We start from the raw sequence: 13,445 nt of genomic DNA, 5'->3' as shown, positions 1-13,445 counted from the left end.
TTAAAGACAAGGGATCTTCACCAAAAGGCAAAACACCCACTCTCCTAGTCCCTTAAAGTAAGATGAGATTAATTATGGATAGTCAGGGAGAAGGAAAGGAGAAATATGCGCTATGACTCCTTATCTGCCATCAATGATGCCTCTGAGGCCAAGTAGGATGAAGAAAGGAAGGGATGGGCTGTCAGTTTTTCCAGCACAGATCTTTCTTCCAGGTTTTAGAATAAAGTCATTAAAACATTTCATCCAGACCAAAGTTTGGGAGAAAATCAAATCTTAGAGTGTACTTCAGGGAGAAACTCCAGAACCTCTTTTCCCAATAAAGTGAGGAGCCAGCTTCCTCCAAGCTTATGGTAGGGGGTAGAGCGTGCCTAAAGAAATCTTTTCTTGTGGTTATAGCTACTGGCACTCACTGCTTCCTGGCTCTATGATCATCTTCATCAGAGGTCACCTTGTCCTCCAATGCTGGATCACTAGTAATAGTAGCCCAATGTTCTCTCCTAAGAGATGTCAAGCGCTCTCTTTTCCAGTTAGCTCAAAAGAGAGCAACTTAGTGGCTATTGTTCAAATGGAACTGAGTGGATTCATCAGTAAAGTGATGGTAACACAGAAAGAATTCAGCTTCATTCCTGGGAATGGACAGCTCTAACTCTTGATGTTAGAAGCCTTCAGTAATATAGCCCCCAACTTATTCTGCCTTACTGCACATGACTCCCATTCACATTCTACTTTCTAGCCCAAACATTTTATCCTGCACACTCCAACTTCCATCCATTTGCACAGGTTAATTACATGCGTAGAAGGGATGATTTTTACATCTCTAGATACTAAAATCTTTCTCCTTCAAGACCCAGACCAGGTACCACCTTCTCCATATGGCTTTCCTTAATTTCCTACCTGAAAATGAATTTTCCCCATCCTCAACCTCTATTCTTTTTCTTTAAAATCTCTCCTACAATAATCATATTCTAACTTGTAATTAAAGAATCTATTTGTCATCTTTCTACTTCTTTATGAATTCCATGAGGTGAAGGATTATATAATTCTCTTTTTATCTCCATTGCCTAGCACAGGACAATCAAAGCCCAAGGTGGGTTCTTCCCCTCTTTCTCTTGCTTTTTTAAAAAACCTTTTATCTTCTGTCTTAGAATTAATACTAAGTATCTGTCAGTTCCAAAGCAGAAGAGCAGTAAGGGCTAGGCAACTGGAGTTAACTGGAGTTAGGGTCACAAAGATGGGAAGTGTCTGAGGCCACATTTGAACCCAGAACCTTCCATCTCTATCCACTGAGCTACCAATTATCCCTTGGGCTAGGTTCTTGACAAATATTTAAATGAATTAAATACAGTATTTCTCAAGGCTGGGCTCACAAAGCTTAATAGGAGATCTCAAGCTACATAAGGGACCCTCATCTTGCTTAATGTTGTGTGTGGCTGGTTCCCACAACTGGGGAAAAGGCTGGGTGGTCCCCTCTATTTCCTTCTTACCTCTTCCCATAGCATTTAGCTAAATCAAGCAGTAAAGTTCCTCAACTAAGGATGAATTCAGAAAGTATCAGATGATCCACAGATAGAGGGGAGACAAAGTAAATCTTTTGTGCCCCAAACATGTGGTCTGGCAAATAAGAGGCCTTCTTCCCTTCCCTACTGAGGTCTGTAGCTTTAGTACAATTCCTGGCTTCCCAGCAGCTCTTGCATTCCCAGGTGGCAGCTGCAGCCAAGAATGCTGTTAACCAGACTCTCTCAACCAGGCAGTCTGACCTCCTCCCTCTGAAGTGGACCTCACCAGAGCAAACTCATCCCTGAGGGGCTGCTATATTGGACTACAGCAATGCCCTGTAACTGAGGCCTCCTGGGAGCTAATTCAGAAGATCCAGATGGTGCCAAAAGATCCCTAGGCTGGACCATGTCTGTAATCTGTAACCTATGTTGACTTTCCAGAGACTAATAGGCACAGTATCACAAAGTTCCTTCTAACTCTGTGTGAAGTGTCAAGGACCTTGATAAATGTCCCTACCCCACTGGCTGTTAGATAACTCCTAGATCTATGCTGGGTCTCCAGAGAGGGCAGTGAGGGATCATAAACCAGAAGTACAAGAGACCCTGGGCAACTTCTTGAATTTCTAAGGAGCTGAAGCTCCCTGCTAGTGAAACTGAAGCTAAAAGCCAACAAACATCACTTTGAAGTTTCCATTAAGGGGAAAAAGGAGGCATTAGTAGGGAGATAGGGGACTGCATGGTCTCAAAAGTGAACTCAGGCCTTGGTATCTCCTTATCTGAAGCCACTTGAACCAAAGCCTGTAGAGGGTTATGATTAAGGAAAGCAATTATTCCATTTTGGCCTGATTTTTCTAAATAATTCCTCTATGTAAATATGGTTTGTGCCTGCCCTACCTGATCCAACTCTGTTCACAATAACTACTGAAAACAGTTGAGGTCTCCTACTTATATTTTTTCCCCAATCACTATTCCTATTGACAGCTGACTGATCTAAAGCTTCCAATATTCCTATACTGCAAGAGTCTCGTGTAAGCACGGGTTAGTTGTGGATCCTCCATCAGCCACTGTCCCACTGTAGTAGGGTTTCACGGTTAAGATCCTGGTTATTGTTACCTGAGCAATGCTGTAGCAAGTATGGAAGAGAATAGAGACATTGGGATCAATTAGGCTATCTTTGAGAGATAAGAGCTTTTCTGCTACTTCATCCTGATAATCTTGGGCAAAACCTGTAGGGGAAAAGAAAGTTCATCAGTATAATCTAAGTAAAGCCATTCTCCAGCCTGACACAGCAGCGTAGGAAGTTCAAATTCCTAGAGTTAGGGCGCCCTCTCCTGGCAGCAACCCTTCCAGCAAGTTAAGCTAAGCAGCTGGGGCCAGATGGTCTGCTCCAGGGCAGCTCAGAGAACCCCCACCCCCACCCCCCATTTCTATAAGCACCAGGTAGAGAATACCAAAACTAACCCACTTGGGGAAGAGGGGGAACAATAAGTGCAAAGCCTGAAAGCTAGCTACAAAATAACTTTATCACCTATGAGGCATTCTCAAGTAGCTATGGGATGAACTTTGGTCATAAAGAGTTAGAAATGACTGAAAAATAACTGAACAATAGAATTAACAAAAGTTTCACCCACAGTGCTGTCTGAGACCTCACTTTGTGTATCTTTAGACATCAACAGAAGGTCTAAATCTTCAGAAAACTTATCTTTGTACAAAGCAAAAAACATCCACAAGGTCATAGGGAAAATGACTTACCCATGATCCTACAACTAGTCAGATCAAGATTAGAAGCGAGTGGTGGCTCATAAGGCAGCCCTGAAATGACCATTCATCTCCCCAACCCCTCTCAATTTGCCTACTGGCTCTCACCCTCATAGAAGAGTTGTATGTAGAGTAAGGAGTAAACACAGTCCAAGGCATTGTGTCGGAGAGTAGACAATGAGTCTGCACACCTCGGAGAGAAGATCCCAACAAGAAGCCCCAGGTTATAGAATGGTACAATTGCCTGGAAAGAGAGGGTACCCAGAATGGAATTTAAAAGAAGTTTAGAGCCTTGTAGGCAGCAGTCACTCATATACCTGAGAGATCAGGTCAGGTAGAGCCCTAGTGAAGCTCTGGCCCAGGGCTAGTAAAGGTAGTATCTTGAAACTTGCTGCATTAACTATTTCTGCTCCAGGATTTTCACCCAAAGGACCAGTGCAATTAAACACACTAACATGTTCCAAAAGGACTAGAAAAACTCAGGAAAACAAAGCCAAGTTGCAGATGAGAGGTAGTTATAACTCTGAAAGGCAACCTCCTCCCTACTAAGTTAATCTTTTGACGTATCATGTCTTCAGTTACTCTAGCCATAATCCACTATGTGTCAGGGTAGGGTATATTTAGGGTACTCATATTAATTTGTATTTCATGTTTATTTTTATTTTATCACTATAAATGTTTCAAATTCATCTCTTCTCTCCACCCTCACAGCCACTTAGCCCTTATCACCTCTCATCTGGACAAATGAAAGAACCTCCTAACTAGTTTCTCTTTGTCTTTATCAATCCTTACACAGAGTATCAGATGAATGTATGATAAATGTATGTGTGATCAGTCATTACCCTGTTTACCATCCTTTAATGATAACCTCAACTCTATCCAGAAGCAAATCTAAACTGGTTAGACTAAGCACTGCAGTTGCCCCCCATCTCCCACACCCAGATCCCTGCCTCAATTTCTAGCCTTAGATTCCTGTAGGGGAGCAGTATCTCAAACACAATTCTTTCCTTCAACTGAACTAGACATGGTACTTCAAAGTGTTAACTCAGTAGGGAAAAGGCTGCCTTTCAAAGCCATTACTCAAACATACTTGTTCTATTCCTGCCGTGATGACTTTTCTCATATTGCTGCCTCCCTCACAATCTTTAACTGTCAAAGTCCTCCCCATCCTTCATGGGCCAGTTTAAATGATACTCACTTTCAGGTCACTTTCTTGTACCCTTCCAACTAGAAGTGACTTCCTTCCTCTAAATTCCCAGAGAATTTCAGGTCTTTTATGGTATCTTGTATTTTGATTAATGGCAAGTTTTATCTCTCATTGGATACTATAAACTTACTGGGACAGTAATACTGCCATACTATCATATTAAATTTTTGTATTCTCCACACATGACAAGCATTCAGTAAATATCAGTTGAATAAGAAAAATGCCTCTTCTCCTAATAGGGGCCACTCTCTAACTTCAATCCCCAATCAGATGAAAGGTATAACAGAAGGCAGGGAGAAGAAGGATAAAGAGGAAGGCTAAAGGAGTCCAATGTGGCAGAGTATACAAAACAGGATGAGGATATAGAAAAAATAGGCCTAAGTATAACCCAGGCAATCAGAAAAAAGAAAGGATAGGCAGACTAAAGGGGAAACTTATCAACTAGAGATTTCTAAAAGTCAAATGGGTTGCTTCAAGAAGTAATAAATTCCCCATTATTGGAGGTCTTCAAACACAGACTGACAACCATTTATCAGAAGCACCTTCCAAGTCTGGCAAGAGAGGAGATAGTAAATACACCTGGAGACAAAGAAGATATTGGTACCATGAGGGAACAGAGTGGGGCCTGATAGTAACTGGGGGCCATGTGAGCAAACTTACAATAACATTCAAATGCTCCAAGAAGTAGCGCAGCAGATAGGCACTCAATCCTAGGGCACGTTCCCGCTCATGTCCTTTGGGGGATTTGATCCATGGAGTCAAATGCTAGAAGGATGATAAAGAAGAAAAAAGTTTCATCATAACCAACTGGGATGGAGGTAGGATTTCAGAGGTAGAAGCCCCATCCCTGGCAGGAATGCTCAGTAGTTATAGGAAGAGATAGTTCCCTTTGGGTACCAACCCCTTAGTCAGTTCTAATATAGTATCAACCCCACCTTTAGAGATGTACGAGTAGGAGCAGGGAATGGTGCTAGAATAAGAAAGCCTTTCCAAATCTGGCCAAATGAAGGATAAATAAAGGAGTGCTGTGACAGCACTTTGGAAACAAATAGAATCTGTAAACTTTTCAGGCTATCCTGCTGACTTTCAGGCCTCATCCTTTCTGTCAGCCAAAATATGTTCAACTGACCCTATCTTGACAAGCATCTGTTGGTTACTCCAAATCCATGAGGTTTTTGTCCTTGGACCTGAGGACCATAGTCCTGGATACCTGTTCATGAGTTCCATCCCTTAATTCCTGGCTTGACTAGCTCCTATAATCACCATGTTGGAAGTACTTCTATAAATTTAGCCATTGTGAACTCAATATTTAATGGAGAGACAAAGCTTTCATAAATAAAGAGGAGCCTCACTTGAGAGCCAAGTATAAACAATGTCTTAGTAAGATGTCTCAACTCCCATTTAGCTTTGAATTGTTACAACTTAAGTAAATCTTTAAAGTTGCTAGTCCTGGGCCTCTTCACATCTGGGCTCCTAGACCTCCCTTAGGGGATTAGAGAAAATTATCTATGAAAGGGCAAGATGCAGAGCAGAGAAACATAGCCATGCCCACATTCGGGCCATGGGCACTGCTTCAGTGGTTCATAAAACCAAAGTCATTCTGGGACATAGGAGAAGCAATCACTAGGCTTTATGTTCCCCTTACAGCCCAGTCAGACTAATATATGGAGTGTCAGAAGACTATGCTGAAGGGGTTCTCCTAGAAAACATCTAGCTCCCTCTAATACAGGGACCTTGAAGAAAGCAGCTCCCAGCTAAAGGAGGAAGTAAAGTGGAAGAAAAGTCCCATATCTCCTGTTAAGAGAAATGAAAACCATTTCAAGATCTAGGGTCTAGATGTGGTTAGACTTTCTGGGGCTGGGAGGATGGAATAATAAGGTCTGGTTAGGTCCTCTGTTGTTCTGTGGAGCTCACCACCCCACCTGATCATACCTCAAACATGTTCTGCAGGCCTTGGGGAGATAAATTTCGAAGCAGAAGTCTTGTCAGCAAATCCTTGAGTGCAGTCATAGTATCAAAGTACAGGGTCTAGATGAATAAAAGTAATAACTGTTACATCACATGTTACAACAATGCCCTCCAAAGAGCTCTGAAAGGGAGAAGAAAACACTCAATACAAGAGCAAACTCCAGGCCACAATCATGGTCTTCCAGGGACCAGAGTATGGCCCATCAAAGCAGTAAAGCCAATTCCAGTCACTCCATGCCTCTTGGCCTAAGTGAGGCTCCCTGTTTAAGTCTTCTCAGGACCCTCCTCACCTCTTGGAAGTAGGATGTTATCCCAGCATCCGATGGGAGGGCCAACACACTATGTAGGCAGCTGTGGATCAACTCGGCTTTGTCCAGGTCTTCCAGTGGAGGCTCCAATGTTCTTGACAATAGGTCAAAGAAACCCCCTCTTGAGTATCTGAAATCTTATCTTCACTTCATAGGACTTCTAAAGACTAAGCCCAGATAGGAGTTCTATAGAGGGCAATCAGAGACCCTGATGTCTACAGTCTAGTTGTGTCAGACTAACTGCATTAGAAATAGCCATGTACCCAGATTGAGTGCCTCTTTCCTCTTTGAGAGAGGAGCTCTGGATAGTGAGAGGCTGCTCTGTGCTGTTGATTATCAGTGCCCAAAGGAGCACAGTTGAAAGAAGGAAGGCAAAGAGAGACAAAAGAGAGAGACCTATGGCAGGAGTAAGACGCTTTCAGTAATGGCATCTGATTTTACTTCGATAGGAAAGAGCTGTGGTCCACTGAGGATGTATGTGCCCCTAGTTCTAAAGTCAATTGGTGAATGCTATAACAACCTCTTAAATATCACCTGACTCAGCAGGCATTCTCCCCAGCTCAGTCAGTTATCTAACATCCAATCTAGGTTTTTTCCAATGAAGAAAAGGATACGATAGGTAAGTACAGGCAATCATGGCTCTCTTGCGTATTGCTGTCTTCAGAAAGTCCATGGGCTCTGCTCTGATAAATTCCTAAGCAAAGAAATTCAGAACTCAGCACTTGTCTGTCTCAGGGCTTCTCTTTTGCTACCCGTAGCTCACCTTCTTAGAAGGTTTCCTTCTCCTCTATGGAGGCAAATCCCTTGATGTGGAAGGTCCCTCCTGCATACATTTCAAATCTTTCCACCCAATTCCTAAGTCTCTCAATCTAAATTCACAGGCCCTCTCAATGAACCCCACACATACTTCCCAATAACTGTGTTGGCTCATGTAGGTCCTCCAAAACCGAGAAAAAGACGTCTGGTACTGCTACATAGTCCCTATGAATGCCCATTGCCAGCCCCAACCACCTTGGAGTCTTGGGCTTCCCAGAACCTCCTATGAAAAACCCAGTCATCCCTAAGGTGAAGGAAAGTTCCAGCTTAGTTCTGCCTCACCATCATTTGAGTCACCAACTCTGCTTTCTGAGAGAAGACGAAGGAAGAAGACTGAACACTGTTACAGATGGCCTGGCTGATCATGCAGATACTCCGAATGAGGCACAGCTTCAGAGTTAGGTCCTGATGACAAACATCCCAGGAGAAAAGGTTGGACATGGGCACTAAGGAACAGCCAGAAGGCCTGCCAGAGCCAGTTACCACCATCGAAACTGGCAATTACACAAGCCTACATCAGGTGGGACAAGTGCAATCTTCTGACAAAGGAATCTAAGGACAAGAGGCCTCAGCTCTCTGTTCAATGTCTTTGAAGTATTCTAGGGCTAAAAACAGAATGCTTGAGGTCCCCCCAAGACTAGGAGCAATATTCCTGAATCTCCTGAAATGGAGTATAATATACCCAAATAAATAAGGCTTAGGTTCAGAACCTAGAATAAATGGCCCCCATCATTCCATGCTGCTGACTACTACCAAAGGGCTGAACAATGGCTTTTTCCCCTTAGAGGCAGAAATATTCTCTACTTCTTTTGGAAAGGGAAGCAGCCTTCTCTTTCCTCCTCTACTGCAGCTGGTTATCTTGAAGGTCTGGTCCTTCTCCAAACAAAGCCCAAAAGGACAAGTGATTTATTCATTGCATCCAAAGATACTCAACTCTGCTAGGACTTATTATCCTCAAACCCAAGGACCATATACTTTATGAAGTCCAACCCTGTCCAAAGCTGAAGAATGGTGCCTCAGCCCTTGAGGAAAGAGTCTATCTTTGCCTGTGATAAGGTATCACTATTACCATTGTTATTATTTAGACATTTTTGTAAGTATGCAATTCTAGTTCAAGGTATCAGTAATACATTAATACATCACATGTCCATTACCAAGAAGGTCATGTTTTGACACATATATACAATCAGTCTCTAATAAAGGGAATTAAGAAAAGTGAAATGTAATTCCCTAAATGGAGAAGTTAAGAATTTGTACTCCTTGTCAGCACTTCTAACTAGAGATAGTGAGAAGGGGAGAAAAGCTAACAGGGTAGATTTAGAAAAAATCTTCCAAGATCCCATAAATAGGATGGAGCCAGTACCTGTCCTTCCTAGTGTCCAGGAGACCTTGTCCAGTAGAAACCTACCCAATATGTAGGATTACTGGGTAGAACAAGAAGGTTCCAGTCAACACTAAAAAAAGCTGTTCAACAAGTGGTTTTCTTTGGGGAGGTAGAAGGTTTGTCCAGCAATACCATGAATTATAGAATCCTCCTCTGACAAATAATACAGATGAACTAGGGGATCTCTAAAATGTCTGCCAGTTCTGACATTCTATGAAATGAGTGAAGAGACATTAATCCCAATTTATGTCCCTACCTTTACTGTCCCATTCCCCCAGGTGTCATTACCTAATTACATCCATTAGGTTTGCTTCAACCACCACACATCCCCTAGGGAGTACAGAAACAAAGGTGCAGGAGCCAGGTGGCTTGGTCTGTTCTCAGAGAGAATGGCTCAATTGTCCCAAAGAAAGGGGACCCCAGTCATTTTACAGAAGCTCTGTCTTGTCAGGCTAGTGCCAACACAAATCCAGGAGGGAAATACATTAGTGGAGCTGGGAAAAGTAAGGCTCTTTGGGCCTGATGTAAGAATCCAAGAACAGTCTGAAATGCCTTTTTTCAGCTGCTTTCTAAGAAGTTCTTTTGGGGATCAGGGGATCTGGCACTAAACAAGCAGTGGGGAGCAAAGCTAGAGGTAAGACAACATTCTGTCTGTCTCTCCGGCTTGTTGACCCTGAATGACAGGGATATGGCTGAGCAAGGGGTAGGAGGACCCAGGACAAGCCTGGCCAACAAAGGAGACTGCACACACATCACTGAAGCTCAGAAGTGAAGGATGTATGAATATTTATTTATAGGGCAGGAAGTGTATAGGCCCACCACCATACTACTCCATAGATTCCAGCCAGCACCAGCCTCAGAAAGGCCTAGTAAGAAAGGGCTAGGGTGAGGAGTGGGTAGAGTGGGGTGTATGGACAGAATTTCCTCAAATGTTCAGTTTCCTCCTTCTGAACACAGGGACCCATCCAGGAAGTTTTCCCTTAGAGTGTTCCACCCTGATGCTCATTACCAAGTATAGAGGAAAAGATAGAAATAGCAAAGGAAGAACAAAGAATTCAGTTTTAATTCCTCAACACTGTACCTTAGTTTCTACCTTTATTCCCAGAACCTGAACAACAAAAAAAGTAAAACAAAAAATTAAAATGAGCAACTGTAGTATGATCAAACACTTAAGTGCCTAGAGTTCTCATCACATCTATCCCCCTGCCCTGCTAAGTCTCACCTGGCCCACCTCTAGACTAGCCAGGGCTTTGTAATGGGCCAGTTGTTGACAGGAGTCAACTTCCAGGCTGATACCCTCCTACTACCTCCCCATGCCCTGGGCAAAAGCTGTTTAGCTGCCCACCTTGGTGTTGAAGTACTGGAAGACATTCCTGAGTATGTCAGACTCAATCCTGGCCAATACCAGCTCCTGAGGGGCACGCATTGCCACATGCCCATAGCACAGGATCAGTGTGCTTTTGACTTTGTCTACTTCAGTATCACTGCGGTCCTGCCAAGACAGAGAAGAAATCAACACTGAGAATTCTTATTTACTGTTCCATCTCCCCAATGCAGTCCCCAGTTCCTATAAACCATTCAAAGAAGGAAAAAATGAAGAAAAGAGCAGAAGTTGTTTTCTAGTAGATAAATTTAAATGTTACTGGGATAGTGTAAAGTGAATTTCCTTTCCAGGAGGAATCTACTCTATCTAAACCCTGATGGACAAGAGGTCTAAGGACTAAGGCCTGAAAAATACAAGTGAGGAATATGGGCCTGGGGAGATCTAAGGGAGGAAAGCTACAAAAAGGATATAGTAGAGAATAAAAATAGCAAGAAAATGATATCACAGCTGGTGGGCAAAGTGAGACAGCAAATCATTATCTCAGAAGCAGTGTGGGGTAGTGGGAAAAGAATGAAACTGAAAATCAAGAAACCTGCATTACTTAGCTCTACATTCACTATTTCTCATGTTAAGAAAGCCAGGCTCCCTTTGTAGGTCCTGTGTCCTCATCTCTGAAATTAAATGGTTGAACTAGACCAGGAAGGATTCTTAACTTTTTTCTTTTTAGCGTGGACTCCTTTGGTAATTAATCTGGCAAAGCCTAGGGATCCTTTCACAGCATAAAACACACAGGATCACAAAGGAAACAAATTATATTTAATTACAGTTGTCAAAATATTTTTTAAAACAAGTTTACAGATCCCAGATAAGAACCTCTGAATTAGATGATCATTAAGATTCTCTGAGCTTTAAGACATGAGGAAGCAGGAAGTTTCTAATTAAAAGGTAAAACATTAGAAGAGTTTTCATCTGAGAAACCAGTCCATTACTTGTCAGAGGGGTCTGATTCCTGATGGGACTTCTGACTCAGCTTAAGTGCTGAATTCTCTCTCCTCTGCGATTTAATACTAAATACCACTAAAGCCAATTTAAGAACAAAGTTCCTTTTGGCCATCAGACAACATAGACTGATAAGGAAAACTCTGGTGACCAGTTCTCAAACCAAGACTGCCCTTGGGCCTTAGCAGGATGATAAGACCTCAGGAAGGGTTTAAAAAGCTTAAAAGATCCTCACCTAGCAATTCCAACACTTCAAGAAAGGCCAGGAGTCCCAGAGCCAACAACTGATGAGCATCTTCTCAGTGGAAGCAGATATTTTTAGGAAAAGTCAACTGTCTGGGGCATTATCCCTAGTAGGAGCATTCTACTCCCTTACTCCCTTCTTCTCAATTAGAAGTCATGGAAAGAGTTAGACCACCTGCCCGTCAAAGAAGATAATTTACATGCTATATTCTAGTCAAACCAAGAGTTTGAATGATACCACAAAAGCATTGCTGTCTCCTACAGTACCTTCATCAATCTATTTAGTGAGTGCTTAAACCTCAATCTAACTCAACTGCTTGAAGTTATCACTTACCATCTCTGATTCTTTGGGTATCAGTTTCCCAAATGTGAAAAGGGGACAAAATGTGCATCATGAATATTAATGAGACAAAAAGGTTGATCCACAACAGTGTCATACCATAAGGAGAAGATGTGGGAACACAATGGGATTCAGGGGCCCAAGGCCAAGGAAAGCAGGATAAGTCTTCTCACAAGTCACTTTCTGAAGATTAACTCCATACCTTAAAAATGTTAAATATGCCCACAGATTTCCTGAAGATGTCCGATTTCACAAAGTCCTCCAGCTTTGCCAGGGTGTCATCTAGGTGATTGATGGCACAAATCCCAAAGCTACACGCCAAGCCCTAAGGATGTACATACATAGAGTCAGGAGGGAAAAGAGTTTAATGTCCCAGCTCAGGTTTTCTGTTCAAACTGACTAGTCTTGAAACCATTCCTTTTGGCCTCTCCACTGAGGACTTCCAAGAGTCTTTACCATCCTCTTTATGCCAGTCAATATAATACTTCATCCAAGCCTGAGTAACCCTTTTGAAAGCTTGGGGATGCAGTCTATAAGGCCAGGTATCCTCTGTAAGCAGCTTCTCCAAAGGAAAAACAACAATAGCAATGATCTGCAGTAACTCTCCAACTCTCATCTTAGCCGCTCACCTGGATACCCATGAGTTTGAAAAGAATGTGATTTACAAGAACTAGACGCGCTTGCCCTGAAGGCATCTAACCAAAGAGGTAGAAGGGGAAAACATGAGTTAGCAATGTATCCTCTACACTAAGGATCAGTTGAAGAGTATATACTTCCTCTCTATGTAGGCTCTATAGCCTGGGAAAGAGTCTTATCTCTTTCTGAGAGTTAGGTTTAGTGATAAGGGCTGGGTAATTGGGGTTAAGTGACTTGCTTGGGGTCATACCACAAGTGTCTGAGGCCAGATTTGAACCTAGGACCTCCCGTCTCTAGGCCTGGCTCTCAATCCACTGAGCTACCCAGCTGCCCCCTGAAAATTTTCTAAATTCATAATGCCACTCAGTTTCCTCATCTGTTTATCTAAAAGGCTAACAATTCTAAAAGGCATGAGAGAAGGTTAGGGAGAAGTAATGGTAGAAGATTTTAAAGAATTTGAGCCTGGAGATAGGACAATGAAATTTGTTACTTAAAATATGAGAACATCAAATAAGTACAATTAGGGTGGAAAGGGAGAATGCTGATCATCCTTAACTTTAACACAGAAATCTTGAAAGGGAGTATGGGGAATAAATACACAAATAACTTATTATCTGGTTGTAAAAACAAGGATAACACAAGGGCTAGCCCAGACATAAACACTTCTGGCTTCTAGAAACTTAAAAAAAAGAAAAAGTCCCAGCACCTCCCTTTCAGCTTCCTCTTGGTACCGTGCTGTCTCAAGAAGTTCCTGAAGATGTTTTCTCACTATTTCCTTATTTGAAGCAGCCCCCAATGTAGTTCCTATACATTTATATAGGAAATTCTGGAGAAAAAAAAACAAACATGAGATTTGCTTATAGATATTAATTTAAAAGAACAGATTAGCAAATTCAAGTCCCTTGGTCTGTACTAGCTAGTATTATTTGTGTTACCTAAACCATACCTTGTTTAGTTTTCCTTGTC

At 42.2% G+C, this 13,445-nt stretch overlaps 1 protein-coding gene across 10 annotated transcripts in view; it reads right to left on the bottom strand.

Annotated features, from left to right (window-relative positions):
• MROH1 (maestro heat like repeat family member 1) overlaps window positions 1–13,445 on the bottom strand; it is a 207,750-nt gene that overhangs the window by 64,490 nt on the left and 129,815 nt on the right. For 6 of the 10 annotated variants that reach the window (XM_016432035.2, XM_007488754.3, XM_056820700.1 and 3 more), the window contains 11 exons: window positions 13,186–13,305; window positions 12,046–12,168; window positions 10,283–10,429; window positions 10,019–10,045; window positions 7,836–7,958; window positions 7,352–7,431; window positions 6,720–6,831; window positions 6,394–6,489; window positions 5,122–5,226; window positions 3,363–3,498; window positions 2,610–2,722 (listed from right to left, as the gene is read on the bottom strand). In XM_016432035.2, the coding sequence (XP_016287521.1) occupies window positions 2,610–2,722; window positions 3,363–3,498; window positions 5,122–5,226; window positions 6,394–6,489; window positions 6,720–6,831; window positions 7,352–7,431; window positions 7,836–7,958; window positions 10,019–10,045; window positions 10,283–10,429; window positions 12,046–12,168; window positions 13,186–13,305 (1,182 nt within the window). The remainder of the gene's footprint in view (window positions 1–2,609; window positions 2,723–3,362; window positions 3,499–5,121; window positions 5,227–6,393; window positions 6,490–6,719; window positions 6,832–7,351; window positions 7,432–7,835; window positions 7,959–10,018; window positions 10,046–10,282; window positions 10,430–12,045; window positions 12,169–13,185; window positions 13,306–13,445) is intronic. The other 4 variants (XM_007488756.3, XM_007488758.3, XM_056820704.1 and 1 more) reach the window with 1 other exon arrangement.

The sequence above is a fragment of the Monodelphis domestica genome, chromosome 3 (assembly GCF_027887165.1).
Source record: "Monodelphis domestica isolate mMonDom1 chromosome 3, mMonDom1.pri, whole genome shotgun sequence".
NCBI lineage: Eukaryota > Metazoa > Chordata > Mammalia > Didelphimorphia > Didelphidae > Monodelphis > Monodelphis domestica.
Note: the sequence above shows the minus strand (reverse complement) of the source record. Positions and strands in the feature narration are given on the sequence as shown.